Source organism: Triturus cristatus, chromosome 8 (genome assembly GCF_964204655.1).
Source record: "Triturus cristatus chromosome 8, aTriCri1.1, whole genome shotgun sequence".
NCBI classification, from domain to species: Eukaryota; Metazoa; Chordata; class Amphibia; order Caudata; family Salamandridae; genus Triturus; species Triturus cristatus.
The window spans coordinates 249,671,399-249,685,224 of NC_140591.1; the positions used below are offsets into that span (position 1 = coordinate 249,671,399).

General features: G+C 40.6%; 1 protein-coding gene across 1 annotated transcript; it reads right to left on the reverse strand.

Moving 5' to 3' along the window:
- Positions 1-226: 226 nt before the first annotated feature.
- LOC146801925 (matrix metalloproteinase-18-like) lies at positions 227-12,682 on the reverse strand. The gene is made up of 10 exons (XM_085621451.1): positions 12,429-12,682; positions 10,492-10,733; positions 10,246-10,394; positions 10,009-10,134; positions 8,074-8,235; positions 7,695-7,866; positions 7,264-7,397; positions 4,775-4,934; positions 3,044-3,147; positions 227-586 (listed from the first exon to the last, which is right to left on the reverse strand). The coding sequence occupies exons 1-10, from the start codon at positions 12,531-12,533 to the stop codon at positions 486-488; spliced, it is 1,455 nt and encodes a 484-aa protein (XP_085477577.1). The 5' UTR covers positions 12,534-12,682; the 3' UTR covers positions 227-485.
- Between the last annotated feature and the right edge of the window lie 1,144 nt (positions 12,683-13,826).

The following is a 13,826-nucleotide window of genomic DNA, read 5'->3' on the forward strand; positions in this document are numbered from 1 at the left end:
ATAGATTAGCAGTCTCACACTCCCAACAGCAGTCTCACACCTGTCACTGACTAGTAATCGCAAACTGTCAAATTCACTCTTAGACCCCCTCAAACTACACACAAATCACACACAAACCCACACAATCTTTCACTCTTTTCAAGGCCATTTGAGATTTGTGATTGTTTTTGCTTATTTGTGCATAGTGAATACTATTAGTGTTTAAAATCTGACAAATGATCAAAGATATGTTCTCATAAAATAATTTATTGTTTCTTAACAAATACATAAATAAGTTGAGTGTTAAATATAATAAATTAGTTTAAAAACAGACAATTAATAAGCATTTTGTCCTGAATTAAAAAATAAACCAAGTTTCAGCATGGAATTCCAAGTTTCCAAAATGTTTAACCAGTACAGCTTCAAAAGTACTCCTACATCAGTCTTTTTCCTCACTTTTTAAAAGACCTTTTCCCTCCATTAGTGAAATATTTTCTGAATATATCTTAGCACCCTAACCAGCTGGTGTTCTTCAGTGTTCGGGTGACCTTCTTAGACTTCATGTTGAACTCAAACTGCTTATGTCCACTGAAGAAATACAAAAGTCCTGAAAATAAAAAACAAATACCATCAATGCACTGTGTAATGTTTGTGAAAAAGATCTACTTTAATATAGAATAGTTTAAGAAGAAACACCATCATTTTGCTGAGGTTATCTTCAACTTTTCCTAATTGCCCTTCAATTAACAATAGTCACATCTGTTAACAATTGAGATGAAACTTCTCATTGCTACATAGTTTAGTCAATAGTACAAAACAGCAGGTTCCCTTTTGTTATACGAAGAAATGTTTTCTTGGTTTTACTGTTTCAATATACGTTATATTGCAGGGCTGTCATTGCATTTTTTGTACTGGCTACATAAGTAGACACATCAGTAGCCATATCAAGACAATATTGTTTTGCATTGCATTTGTTACATTTATACTGGCGATGGAGCCTGTGAGAGGAGTGGGCCTGCGCGTGTTCCATCTGAGCATAAATAAACACAGCATGGCGCAGGGACCAGTGCTAACGCCTCTATCGCATAGGCCCCAGGCATTTAAGCCGCGAGAAGCACGGGAGATCCTGGCACAAAAGTATAATTAAATGATGCACAGTGCAGGGGCTAGCGCTAACGCAACTCTTCCACTCCATTAGTTTCTCCTAGTCTTCCATTTACTATTCAACCACCCTTTAGCCACCCATTCACTCTCAGTTCTCCCAACAACCCTTCTATCCGAGCACCAGTGTATTCACCCGTTGTGTCCACCCATTAATTCGCAAGATTTTTCCATCAGTTTTTTTAATCCTCCATTGATCCACTTGTGAATCCACCTATGCACTTATTTATACATCCATCAATTTGTTTGTACATCCATTGGGGTATCTTCACATTAACATGACCTGCGACTCGCTGTACCCCCTTGTTCTTTTGTTTATTTACGAGTCTACCATGCATTCAGCTCACTTGTTCACCTGCTCCCCTGTCTGTTCAGTCACTGAACCGTTAATCCTCTATGTCCTTATAAATGTATCTATCCATTTAATTAAGCTGTTTGTTCTCACATTAAGTCATCCTGTTCGCTTAGTAATTCTTTTGATCAGTGATGAATTCACCCTGTCATTCATGTCTACCTTTGTTTACCTGTCTCTTTCCTTATCCATCACTCCCCTGCCCTCGTTTGACCCCATACCTGAAACTCCTTTTCCCCTTGGACCCCTATTGTTTAGCTATACATCCCTCACATTACCTAATTAAATCTACGCAATCCTGCTTTCAATGTGAGTTCATCGATTCCCTCATCTAACCTTCTATGTACTTTACCAAGGACTTACTTATTCCTTTAAAAAAAAAAAACCACTTTCTAAACCCTTCCCTCTACTATCCTTTTCAATCCAACTAACAAACTAACATGTCCATCGCTAATATTAACTCCATATTTCCCTATGCTAATTTCTCACTAATACTGTTTCGGTTCCGGAGTAGCATGCTACCTGCTGAAAAGCACTTCGACACCTCATCAGGGGTAGCAAGCACTATATAAATGCAAACCCTTCCCTCTTCTCTCCCTCTTCTCTCTTTTTTAAATCCAAATAACAAACTCACATGTCAACCGCTCAAATGAATTTAATATCTACAAATACTAATTCACCACTAATCATTTTTGGGTTCAGAAGTAGCGTGCTGCTTGCCAAAAAAGCACTTTGACGCCTCATAAGGGGTAGTAAGGGCTATATAAATTCAAATACAATTACAATTGTGCTACATGAATCTGACAAGCACCCAAGGGCATTTGTGGAATGGTCGCATGCTTCTTGGTGGCAGTACTTAGATGGAAGAACATGTGTCTGTCATGTGGCCTGTGTGAGTACTGATTTGAAATTCTTTGTGAGGACCAGAGTTGAGCTCTTGTCCTGTTTCTGTCACTGCAGCTTGGTAAGTAGTAAACATAGTAGATACAACTGTTGTGTTTGAAGATGATGGTATATTGATCTAGACAAAATGCACAAGTGTGTTGTGCCCTCCTATGTAGGAAGTACTTTGGTGTTGTGTTTATGGCAGGGCCTGCTCACGTGTTTGAACATGGCACTCTGGATAGATCAACTCTTTGGCACTGCAGACCTGCATTTAAAGCTGAGAGAGCATCACTGACTCACTGTGGCAGAGCCTAGCTCCATAAACTGTCTGCCTTACTACAGCCTGCACAGAAGATAAATGGAGTTAGGCTTTAAGAAACATCAGTAAGTGTGTTTGGAAACAGTGGATTGTGCTTGTGCTCTGCTTAGATGGCAATAGTGACTTGGGGTTCTAGTACAGTGAAGAGGCAATAACCTTAGCCAGGAAACACAACGGGTGCTCATTACTTCTGGTTTAGTACTCTGTTACAGGGCACACATTGTTAAGTCGCAAGGAGTTTGTTTTTTACCCTGTCCTCACATGGATGAATTATAATGTATAAACACTTCTGATATTTATTTCACAAGTTCTACCAGTCCAGTGCTTTCACTAAGGAATCTCCTTACCATTATCTTCAAATACGGCATGAACTTTCTTGCCAATCCCTGGAAAGTCATCTTCTATCTGTCGGGGAGAGTCTTTGTCCATGGTCTTTCTGGCTTCATCAAAGCTGTGGGAGCAAATAGTTTAAGAGGAATTACGATATTCAGTTTGATGAAACCAAGTCACATCAACTAGGTTTTCACACTATTATTATCATTACTGTTACCATCATCATTAACATCATCAATATTATGTTTCATCTTTTTATGTTCTAGTTCACCACCCTAAGAATTATGATTCATTATTTATCAGCTGGAACTTCCATTAAAGATTCACTGTTATGTATTGTGGGTGGCAGCTTCCAAGAGCAACACTGAGCTTTCTCTACCCCCAGCAGATTCAGAGGTGATAAGTGTATTAATGTTGTAAACTGCAGGAGCCAGATTGCGGAACTACTGCACAGCCCTAAGGTAATGTCTTTGAAGCAAGACATCTTCGGTGCCGTCTGCTCTTCAATGTGTCCCTCAGTAATGCAACTGGTGCTCATGCAAAGCGCTCTGATACCTTCGGGCCAAGTTCGCCCTATATAAAACTTCAGGGAAAAGAAAAAATCTTGATAGCACCAGACTGAGTGCCCTCAAGTACCTTTCTTCACATTGTAAAAGGGAGCCTTTTACTTTTAAACATACCTTTAGGGGCCCCAACAAGTTTGCTCCAGTGCCTTAGATCACCCGTGCTGGTGATATGTACCAGAACACTGTCAATGGAAGAGCAGTAGGGAATCTGGTGTGGAACTAGGATGTTACATTACAGCTAAAATATGGAAAACTATTGGTCGTTGGGAGAAGGCCATACCAAACATTAACAAGGAGCCCATTACTCCTCCACCCCACCCGAGGGGGCTTAGTTCATCTGTAAGCCAATTTCCTAAGTGAGATTAGTGTAAAATATTAACCAGCATAAAGAAGTTTCCCTTGGGTAGAGCATCAGCCTGGGGTGTGTTACTTTGGAGGAACCGTCATCTTGTCAATGTATTCTCTCCTTTATATTGTCTCCAGTAGCTCAGGTATTGGTCCTTTCCTCTTCTCTCTCTAACCATCTCTCGTGGCTAAATTATATTTCATTAATTTAGATTATTTGCTGAAAACACATAAATAGTATTCTCTTTTATCATTTTCACCCCTAATATTCAAGCCCAAATCACAATTTGCCTTATGCATGGGCATGGTGCTATAAAATTTCAATACCCACATTTCAAAGCATTTGATGACTTGCCACTTCCCCACATTCTGAACAATATTAGCAACGACTTCCCTACATCTGCAAAATGCCTTGCCTTGCAGCTCCACCTTGGTACCCCTGTCTTCATGCAGGGCAGTCCAATTCAAGACCATCCCATTCACTGTCCTGGTGGACCCAATGTGGGGATCCATAAACACCCCAGCACATCCTCCCACCCAGCAGCACATTTCTCAACATTAATGTTGTTTATGTTCCTTTAGCTTTGTTTCACTCCCAACTCATAAACTCTATCCCATCCATCTCTTGGTTTATAAAGCCACCAACAGCTGTCTTGCTGGGTACTGCCTTGCTAACACTGCAACATATTTGTTGTGATGTTCAATGGTTCTACTTAAAAATACAAATAAATACACCTAGATTGTAAGTTTTCATCATAATCACCAGGAGCACCTCTGAAATGTACTGAAAGTAAGGAATGATGTCATCAGAACATCACACTCTCACATGCTCACCTCCAGTACTCCTCTCCAACAAAGAAGTATGTTTTCTGTGTGCTTTGAAACTGCACGGCTGCATCGATGTGGTTCACGGTCTTTGGTAAACCAAGTTTGTAGATGTTTTTAGGGTAATTGGGTAGAATGTCAAATCCTTGAAGAGCCCAATATTTTGATCCTATAGGGAATAAAACAAAAAATAATCGTTAGCATGCCTTTACCTAATTCATTATTAGCATACTATATAACGCCACAATTTATCTTGAAAATACAGTAAACTCAGGGGTGGCTCGTCCGCAATGGTGAAGGAGCGTCACCCCGCTGGCTCAGAGCTAGCAGGTGAAAAATAAAACAATGTTCTACCATCATTTTTTTTTCACGTGCTGGCAGTGCCAGAACTGTATGAAGGGGCAGGGCCATGGCCAAGGGAGGGGGGAGGAGGTCTGGCTATGCACTTATAAGTGCTCATGTGTGCTTCTCTGGCAGTCTTATGCCGGCCAAACTCCCATGAGCACTTAGGTTTCTCCATCCCGGCTGTATTGTACAGCCGGGCTGGAGAAACAGCACAGACTCCCTGCCCTGAGCGGAGCATCAAAGGAGCCCACTCATGCCAATCCCCGCTCTTCTATCATAGCATGAGAGCAGCATGGGAATTGCACAGGGTGTCCAATGCTGCCCCAGTGCCTGCTGGGACAAGGAACACCGAGATGCGACACGGGAGGCTGCCGGCAGCTCCAGGTAAGTCTCCTTTTTACTTATTTTTTATTATTATTATTAAACCTACCCCTTTCCCGGCGCACCCCCTCCCGTGCTCGCCCCTGAGCACCCTCCACACACCCCACCACTGTTTGTTATTGGCTTCCGCCACTGAGTAAACTACATGGCAGTAGGTTGTTAAAACACTTTAAGGTCTGCTTTCAGTCGATTCATTACATTTTCAGCCACTGCTTAGTGCACCTGTTTTTATATTTAAAACACATTTCAGTTAAAGTGCATTCCACTGACAGGCTTGTGGCAATCACATTGCACTGACAGTTTTTAACATTTCTTTCTAGAAGCATTATTTTTGAAAGGCTCTGCAGGTCCACTGCAGGGGCAATGTACTGGCACAGTGTACGGATCACGGGGCAAATGAGATGAACTCGTTTTTTTCTGTTATAGAATTAAAATATGTAGTGTTTATCATTTCCATAGTATATGCATAAATCCGTGGACTTTCAAATTAAAAGTTCATTTTTCGGCTCCTTGTTGATGATTAATATTAAAAGGTAAATTACATTAATTGACGGAATATCGCACACTCAAATTGATTAATTCATTAAGTGCTGTTCTAGTGTCTCAAAAGACACTTTAAGGCACTTGATATTGGTCAGGCCTCTTGTGCTGTCATAATGTGGTGCACGGTCCACACCCGGAGACTGTGGAGACCTGTGGTATATTCCCAGGGGTAGGTTGCGCAGTCAGATCTGAGACACAGGTGAGAGATGATAACACAAGTGACAAAATAACGCAGAGGGTTAATGGACCTAATATACGGTTGTCTAACCAAGGTCCAAGTTTTTGGGGTGTGGCATGGAGCATTTAAAAGTTTCAACAGCTCAAAGTAAGCAAGGTAAGGTCAGGTTTACTGAAGAATAGCATATAAACTTCTGGGGTTTATAGGCGTGTCAAAGCTACTGCGGACTGATGCACTAAGGGTCATACAGCCCAGTGGAGAGTAAACATCTTGCGTGCACTCTAACTTGTAGGTCATGAATGGTGATCATTCCAGGCAACAATAATTTAACTGCTATGGTGCTTCTGCATTGTTTCTCTTCTCAAGTTACGTAGGCTACTTCTCTCTTTTTATGACGGGGAATGGATTATTGCTTGCCCCTACTTTTCACATCATAGAAGGATCCTCATCCACAAAATGCAATAGAAAGTTCCAGGGTTTTCTTTTTTGCCAAAATTATGCTATTCTGAAAATGATCATATTATGATAACGTTGGAATTATCCCCTGTGCGTGGGTCATCATAAGCAACAACACTGGAACAACACCAATCCAACAATGACCTAGAAGTTGTTGGATGACCTAGGCCTGGAAGGTCCAAAATAGGTGAAGGAAGGCCATTGTGACAGATTTTCCAACAGAGAAAAACAATGACTACTTAAGGTATTTCATTTAGTTTGATTGCCTGGGCATTTATCTCATTGGATTATTCTGAAAATTGTAAGCCCATATGGATCCAAAGGACCTTCAATGAACACCCATGATCTGAGCAAACTACTGGTTATTGAGAATGATAGGTGGAATGTGACCTTCACTACTTCACTACAGCAGGAGCAGTCAAAGGGTTAATGCATGAAGCACATGCACAATATAATGGGGACATTTTTCAATCTTGAATCAGGCAAAATTTAGATTATTGGTGATCTTCAGCCATTAAAATCGGTGGGTCCTTTCCAGACCAATATTCGCCATGGTAACAAGAATATGGTGGAAGTGATTATTAAATGTAAATACCTTTGAAGAGGAAAATCTGATCCGTCTCTGGATTTTCATAGGCGGCCTGGATACCAGATGGCAAGGACGGCCAAAATTTTGAGATTGGGTAATTGGAAACCTCTTTTACGGTTGGAACTCTGCGCCAAAAAGAGCTGTTTTGAAAGAATAAAAGCTTATCATTTAATTGCAATATCAAAATGATCAACACTGTAAAACAATCCACATTATTTAGGAAATGTTGTCATACAAAAAATAGTTATAAACATTGAAAGAAGTGACACTAAAAATCACTGCAAATGTCTTTCATGCTAAAGATGCCACTATAAAGGAAACAGTAGTTGTCTGTGCTTTTTGAGTGAGCCACAATTATTTTTGGACCGGACCTAGCCTCTCTAGCCTTACTCAATAATGTAGAAAGATCAAAATAGAAATGTTTTTCTTTGCTTCACCTGTTCTTGAAAAAGATGATTTCTCCTCGCAACGTGGTGATGGCATCAAAAACAAGAGTTGGGTCACAGATGGATGGATTGATGGGAGATGAGGTAGTTGTGGTAGTAGTTGATACAGTGGTAGTTGGTGTGGTAGCTTCTGGTGTTGTTGTAACTGGGTTTGGAGATGCTCCTAATGGAATGAAAAAAATGACTTTTATCAATGTGAAATAATATGCAATATAAACTTATGCATGTAGAAGACACCTTCTTTTAAATCTCACATTCAACATGAGTTGCTAGAACAGAATAGTTTAAAGAACATATTGACCCTTTCTTGCAAATACATCTTTTTACATTGTAGAAGGAAAATTAACAATAACATGTAAAGTTAACTTACCATACAGGGCTTGAATGCCATCGACATCATCCTGAGGGAGTCGGAATCGGGCTGGATCAGTATAAGAGTAGGTCGGATACATCAGAGCACTGCGGTCACCAGAATGAGACAAGCCTAATGAATGGCCAAACTCATGGGCAGCCACCAGGAACAAATTGTATCCTGTGGAACAAAGCAAAACAAATATGATGAATATACTCTCATGTCAGATACAGTTCTCTAAGAGGACATTGTTTGTTATTTATTCATTTCAGAATGCAATGAAACAATAGCTAGAGAAGCAATAAACCAAAAGCACTTTAAACTAAGAACCGATTCTAATCTAAGAAAAAGTTGTGATCTGAAAAACTGATGAGTGAGACAAGTAGTATGTAACCATCAGGTGCTTTGTGTGTCTATGCGGCCTTACCTGGTGTCACTACGGTCTACCAGAGCCTTTCTGACTCTATATCAGTGCACTGAGATCTGCAAAGTCTACCCTGAACTACCAGAGCCTAATTGAGTGTAAAGGAAATATTATCCTGACAGAGGTACATGGGACTACTAAACCCTACCAGAATATTTAAAGGCCGACCAATGTTTCTAAGGTATACCAGACTGTACCTGACCCATCTATTGTCTACATTACCATTAGAACCTGTCAGACTCTGGGTTTAAAAGATGAACAAAAGTATAGCCTTTTCTTTTACAGTAGTGTTGTTCAAGTGATGTCACTTTAGTGGTTACTAAAGAGCTGCTTTTTTTGTAATGGTGTGTGCTCCCTATTGTGAACAGGGCTTATTGGCAAGCTCTGAACTATCTGAACCTGTCAATGTATTATGCAGACTAGTTATAAAGACATTGAGGTTACTTCCTGAACACCTAAATTCTTGTTTCCTTAGCTTACTAGTGGGCATATGTGCGCTATTATTATAACGTTTGCTTTGAAAACATAGGGATGTGGGATAGGACTCTGTGAGCACTGAAAATTACTACCGCATTTAATAAAATTATCTATGGTAAAATAATTCTAATCAAGGCATTTTATCATTTAAGATATTCTCAGTTTAAAAAAAAACTCTCTGAACAAATCTCTTTCTAAGGATGACTATTTATTCCATACTTTTGTGTAAGAACATTCAAACATAAAATGTTTTATGTATTAAAAAGTTAAAAAAAATAAACCAAGGTATCTTTTTTGTTCAAAACTCCAATCCACTAATCGCTGCTTCCGACACCGCCCACACCTACCATTCATAGTGAGACAATATCAGGTTCACATACCTTAGTATCATCTCCCTTAGTATCACAAACCATGGAATTCTGAGAAAGCACTTTTTATGTCGAATGCAGACTCATTTACAACCAATTCCATATCTATTTAGTAATAAAATGTTTTGTTGTTTTCTTGATGCTTTGTTTAGGGTAGACTGTCTGTTCCTCTGATTGAATTGCTTTGCTATTAAAATGATTTAATATTAGAATAAAGATTTATATGAAAGCAGTGCAATAACAAATATTCAAAATAGAATGTAAATGTGAGAACCCAGATGGCACTATGATGAAAGTATGACTGTATGGATATGTATTTGACCTCGATGGAGATCACGGCAGCATAGAACACCGGGCTAGATCCCGAGTTCATGGTTTATGATCATTTACAAGTGAGGCAGGTTAAATATAGGTTTCTATAAAGTGGAGTGAGTTAGTGTCATTTAAAGATATGGGTCTTTCATTTCTCTGTGAACTGCACGTGGGTAGCAAAGTCTATTCTCTTGTAATTGGCAAAGCACTTTATGATTTCCTCCAGGGGGCATTGATTAAAATTGACCTATTCATCAGGGCTTGATTTTCCCTTTGTATTTTGTTACTCATGACGACCCTCACATAAGTATCACTCATTCCGTGACACTTGAATGAGATTCAGAGAATGGTATCATGAATGTGAACACCTACCGGCTGACCCTGCGGTCCAGGATTCATCTTCATCAAAGTGCGCATCGCCACCAATTGAATTCCCAGGTGCAAAGGCATGGGCCAGAGTTCCATGGGGTCCATCAAAAGGGTAGAAATCACCATGCACTAAAAGAGTAAATGGCAAATTAGCAAAATCTGCAGGAATAGAAAGCTAAGGAAAAATGAGGAACCAGGGAGATCTCCCAAGGATGACTGCAGCACATTGATTCATCCTACCTCCTGCTCCAAAGGAGATCTGGATATCAGCCGTCCCCTCGTAGATCCGGCTGAAGGTCAGTGGGGTCACATCGCTCCAGACTTTGAAGGCTCTCCGGATCGCTCTATCTACATCAGCCTCAGCCATGTCAGGGGTGTGGTTCAAAATTCTTTAAAAAAATATGAGACAGCAATATTAGTGGAGCCTGTGTGCATTGGGAACAATAGTATATACTGTCATCTAAAACATGTTTTCTATCATGTTACCTGTACGTCAAAGATGTTGTTCTCCAGGTAGGGCGGCCACCAAAATGGCTGTATTCGGCCACATCAGCAACTCCACAGCGGGGCTTGTGCATCATTTCCAGTGTGTTGGAATCCAGCTTCCCAGTCACCTCCAGCCCAAAAAACGCCTGCATTTCTTGAAGTTTTTCAGAGAACGGGCTGTGCTTTTTTCTCATAATAGGTGTCCCATCTTCATTGAGATTGTAGAATTTCTTTAAATATTCCTGAAATTAATACAAATAACAAGTTAGTTTGCAAAAAACAAAGTAATGTCAGAAATCTCCCAATTGCCACAAGTGTTCCTTTACATGTAAATGAGAGGTCATAGACCTCATTAGAGATGAATGACTGTTTTGAGTCTTATATAAAAGCTGCCTCTCTAGTCTTCCCTTGGAGAGTTTTTCTTCAGTGTCAGATGGCCTAGGTCCGGTGGAAAAATGTTTGAGGGACAGTGGGCTGAGATTGTATGTTGCGAAACAGAACCTTGGCCTTATCTGGGATTCAGACCTGAGCTTAAATACTCCGATTGCGGCACTTGTGCACAGTGCATCATCAGACTAGGCAGCCGTATCGACTTCTGCAGCTTATCACCACAGAACAATGCCTGCCTGAGACAAGGGTCTCCTTCCAACATAGAAAGTCACTGTTTGTAGGTCTTTCAGCAAAGTACAGTCAGAAGCAGACCAGAATCTGAACAGTGGTCGCAGAAAAGAGCTATGTTCAAGATGTTACTGCCAAGGCTGGACTAGGAAGCTTGATTCAGCAGTGGAACACACCTTACAGCTTGCTCTGACGAAAAAACATGGAGATACTACAATGCTTCAGGCTCTAGTATAGTATAAAACGCAACTTCACTGCAGCATAAACTGTACAGATGCCTTTGGTAAAACTGTATGTTGCTTCCTTAGGGTTATTTTCGAGGATAGATAGGTCTGGAGACCCTCAAATCTGCCAGTCCTAAACTCAATTGTTCCCAAGCCCCCTAGGATGTTTTTGGTTGTCCCATATGGCAAGACCACCCTTGGTAGTCACTCATTTAAAGTGTAAGAGGAGAGTGGCCTTTATATATCTCTCTAGTGATAATCTGGGTTGCCATAATTTACTTGCCATTCGCTAAATTCTAATGACGTTTTGGTAGCCCACTGTTTGCATTTGAGACATTGGTGACGCTGGCAAAGCTGGAGTCCAAGCTAGCATATATCTATGTCATCTCAGCACATGATGTGCTGCAAACATACGAAACAATTTTAAATATATTTGGTGTGTTTGATCCATGCCTGAAAATGTTTTCTGCCTTCCGTATTGAAGTCATGCCTGCTTCCTTTCATGGGGCAACAGGCATGTTCTGCTCTTCCTTGTAATATGAGTGCAGTCAGCAGGGAGCCGCCTCAGTCTACTGCAATGACATTTTTCAATACCCCAGGGCCACATTTCCTACTTCTCTCTAACTTCTAATGTCGTTTCATTGCTTGCTAGTCGGGCACGGAAAGCGAATCCAAACTTTCAGCAAAACAAGCGGTTTTGCTTTCAGTTTTTAGTTTTCTCATTTACTCAGTATTATTACGCTCTTTACTAATAGTGGAACTGTATCATACTGCACTTTATATAACTCTCTATTCCCCTAAAAAGGCGCCAAATCAACCTTTATTTATTTCACCTGTAAGGTTGGTGCATTAAAATATCCACTCATCCATATTTCATTAACTGACCAACTTTCAAGATTCAACCAAAATGTTATATACATGCAGAACAAAACATTTAGCAAAATGCTGTTTTCAAAAGTCGAGAATTTGAAAAGAACACCCTACAACATGTACCTCACAACCAAAACATTCTATTATGGGATTTTAACTCTTGCTTTCTGCGGACCGGAATTCTGCGGGGCTCAGTCATGGACTGAAGTCTGTCCCAGGACTCACCTCTGCCAGCTGTTGACTCTCCTCCCGGGCCTCGGTTACAGGCGCTGCAGGGAACGCATATGTGTGCAGCACACACAGGAGCAGCAGCAGCGACAGGGACTTCATTCTTCTCGTCTCCTGGCCCTCCCTCTGCTCAGTGAAAGGTCTCTTCGGGTTCTCTGCCTTCCCAGCTCGCTGCCCCCCTTTTATTCAGTCCCTGGGAGCACCCCTCCGTCAGCTGCATGAGTCACTCAATACAGCTTCCGCCCAGGTACAAGTAAAAACACACCCAGAGTGCTACGTCATCTGTCTGTTTGATGAAATCTCTCAATGTAGCAATCCATCCTGTAAAATTAGTAGTCAGGAAGAGGTTTTACAAGCAAAGGAAACATTTTTTTTAATTATGAATCCTGTTAAAAAAAAAATCTTTTGCTAATCGCACTTTGGAACGCGTTATTTGTCATATGTCTGTATCAGCTCTGATGAATATGTGGAATGGCCTTAAGATAATGACTGCAATATCAATTATGAAGAAAACTAATTTCTAGCAGTCTGAAAGAAGGCCACTGTCCTGTTGTTCAAGGTTCGTCCCTGCACACGCTTTCATTTATATTTTCATTAAAAAACATTCATATATTAAATTGTATGGTTGGGTGTTATTTTCATTAGGGTACGGACGTCACTCATTAACCTTGCCGGAGTGATGTTCTATTACATGCACGCGACAGAGAATAATCTACCTAGTTATGAGAAGTTGTTTAGTAACTTAGGGGCATATCAACAACAACCGGCGATAATTATCGCTCAGCGCTCTTAGCGTGAGGATAATTATCGCCGGCTAGCGTGAATTTTTATCGCTGAGATAGCGTGCTATTAGCAACGCTTATCTCAATAGCGATAAAAATCTACACGCTAACAGGCTAACGTGAGATTATCGCTGGAAACCCAGCGATAATCACACGTTACCTTGTTGATAGGGACAGGCAAATTTAGCCATGATATCCTCCTTCCATAGGATATCATGGCTAAGTCTGAAAATTAGCAGACGTAAAAAAGCAGCGTTAACCGCGGTTAGCGCTGCTTTTTTTGTCTCTAACAGGGTTAGCGACATTCTTGATAATAGGAGAAATGTCGCTTAGCGACATTTCTCCTATTATTTTACTCTGGAACGCCCCCTTTGCATCTCATTAGAGATGCAAGGGGAAGCGTAGAGTAAAAGGGTGCTAACATGCAAATTTGCGTGTTAGCACCCTGTTGTTGATAGGGCGCTAGTTTTATCTCTGCTTTTTTGGCTTTTAAAGCCAAAAAAGCAGAGATAAAGCCCTTGTTGATATGCCCCAAAGCTGTATGCAGTGAATGTTAAAAAGTGAATCTTCTCTCATGTCAGGGTTCACAAAGCCCAGCATTGAAACATCAGAA

Coding starts and splice junctions, on each gene's coding strand:
- LOC146801925 (XM_085621451.1), bottom strand. CDS start 12,533: ATGAAGTCCCTGTCGCTGCTGCTGCTCCTGTGTGTGCTGCACACATAT. Junction 10,395..10,491: donor ACAACATCTTTGACGTACAG/GTAACATGATAG, acceptor ATTTTTTTAAAG/AATTTTGAACCACACCCCTG. Junction 10,135..10,245: donor GATCTCCTTTGGAGCAGGAG/GTAGGATGAATC, acceptor TTACTCTTTTAG/TGCATGGTGATTTCTACCCT.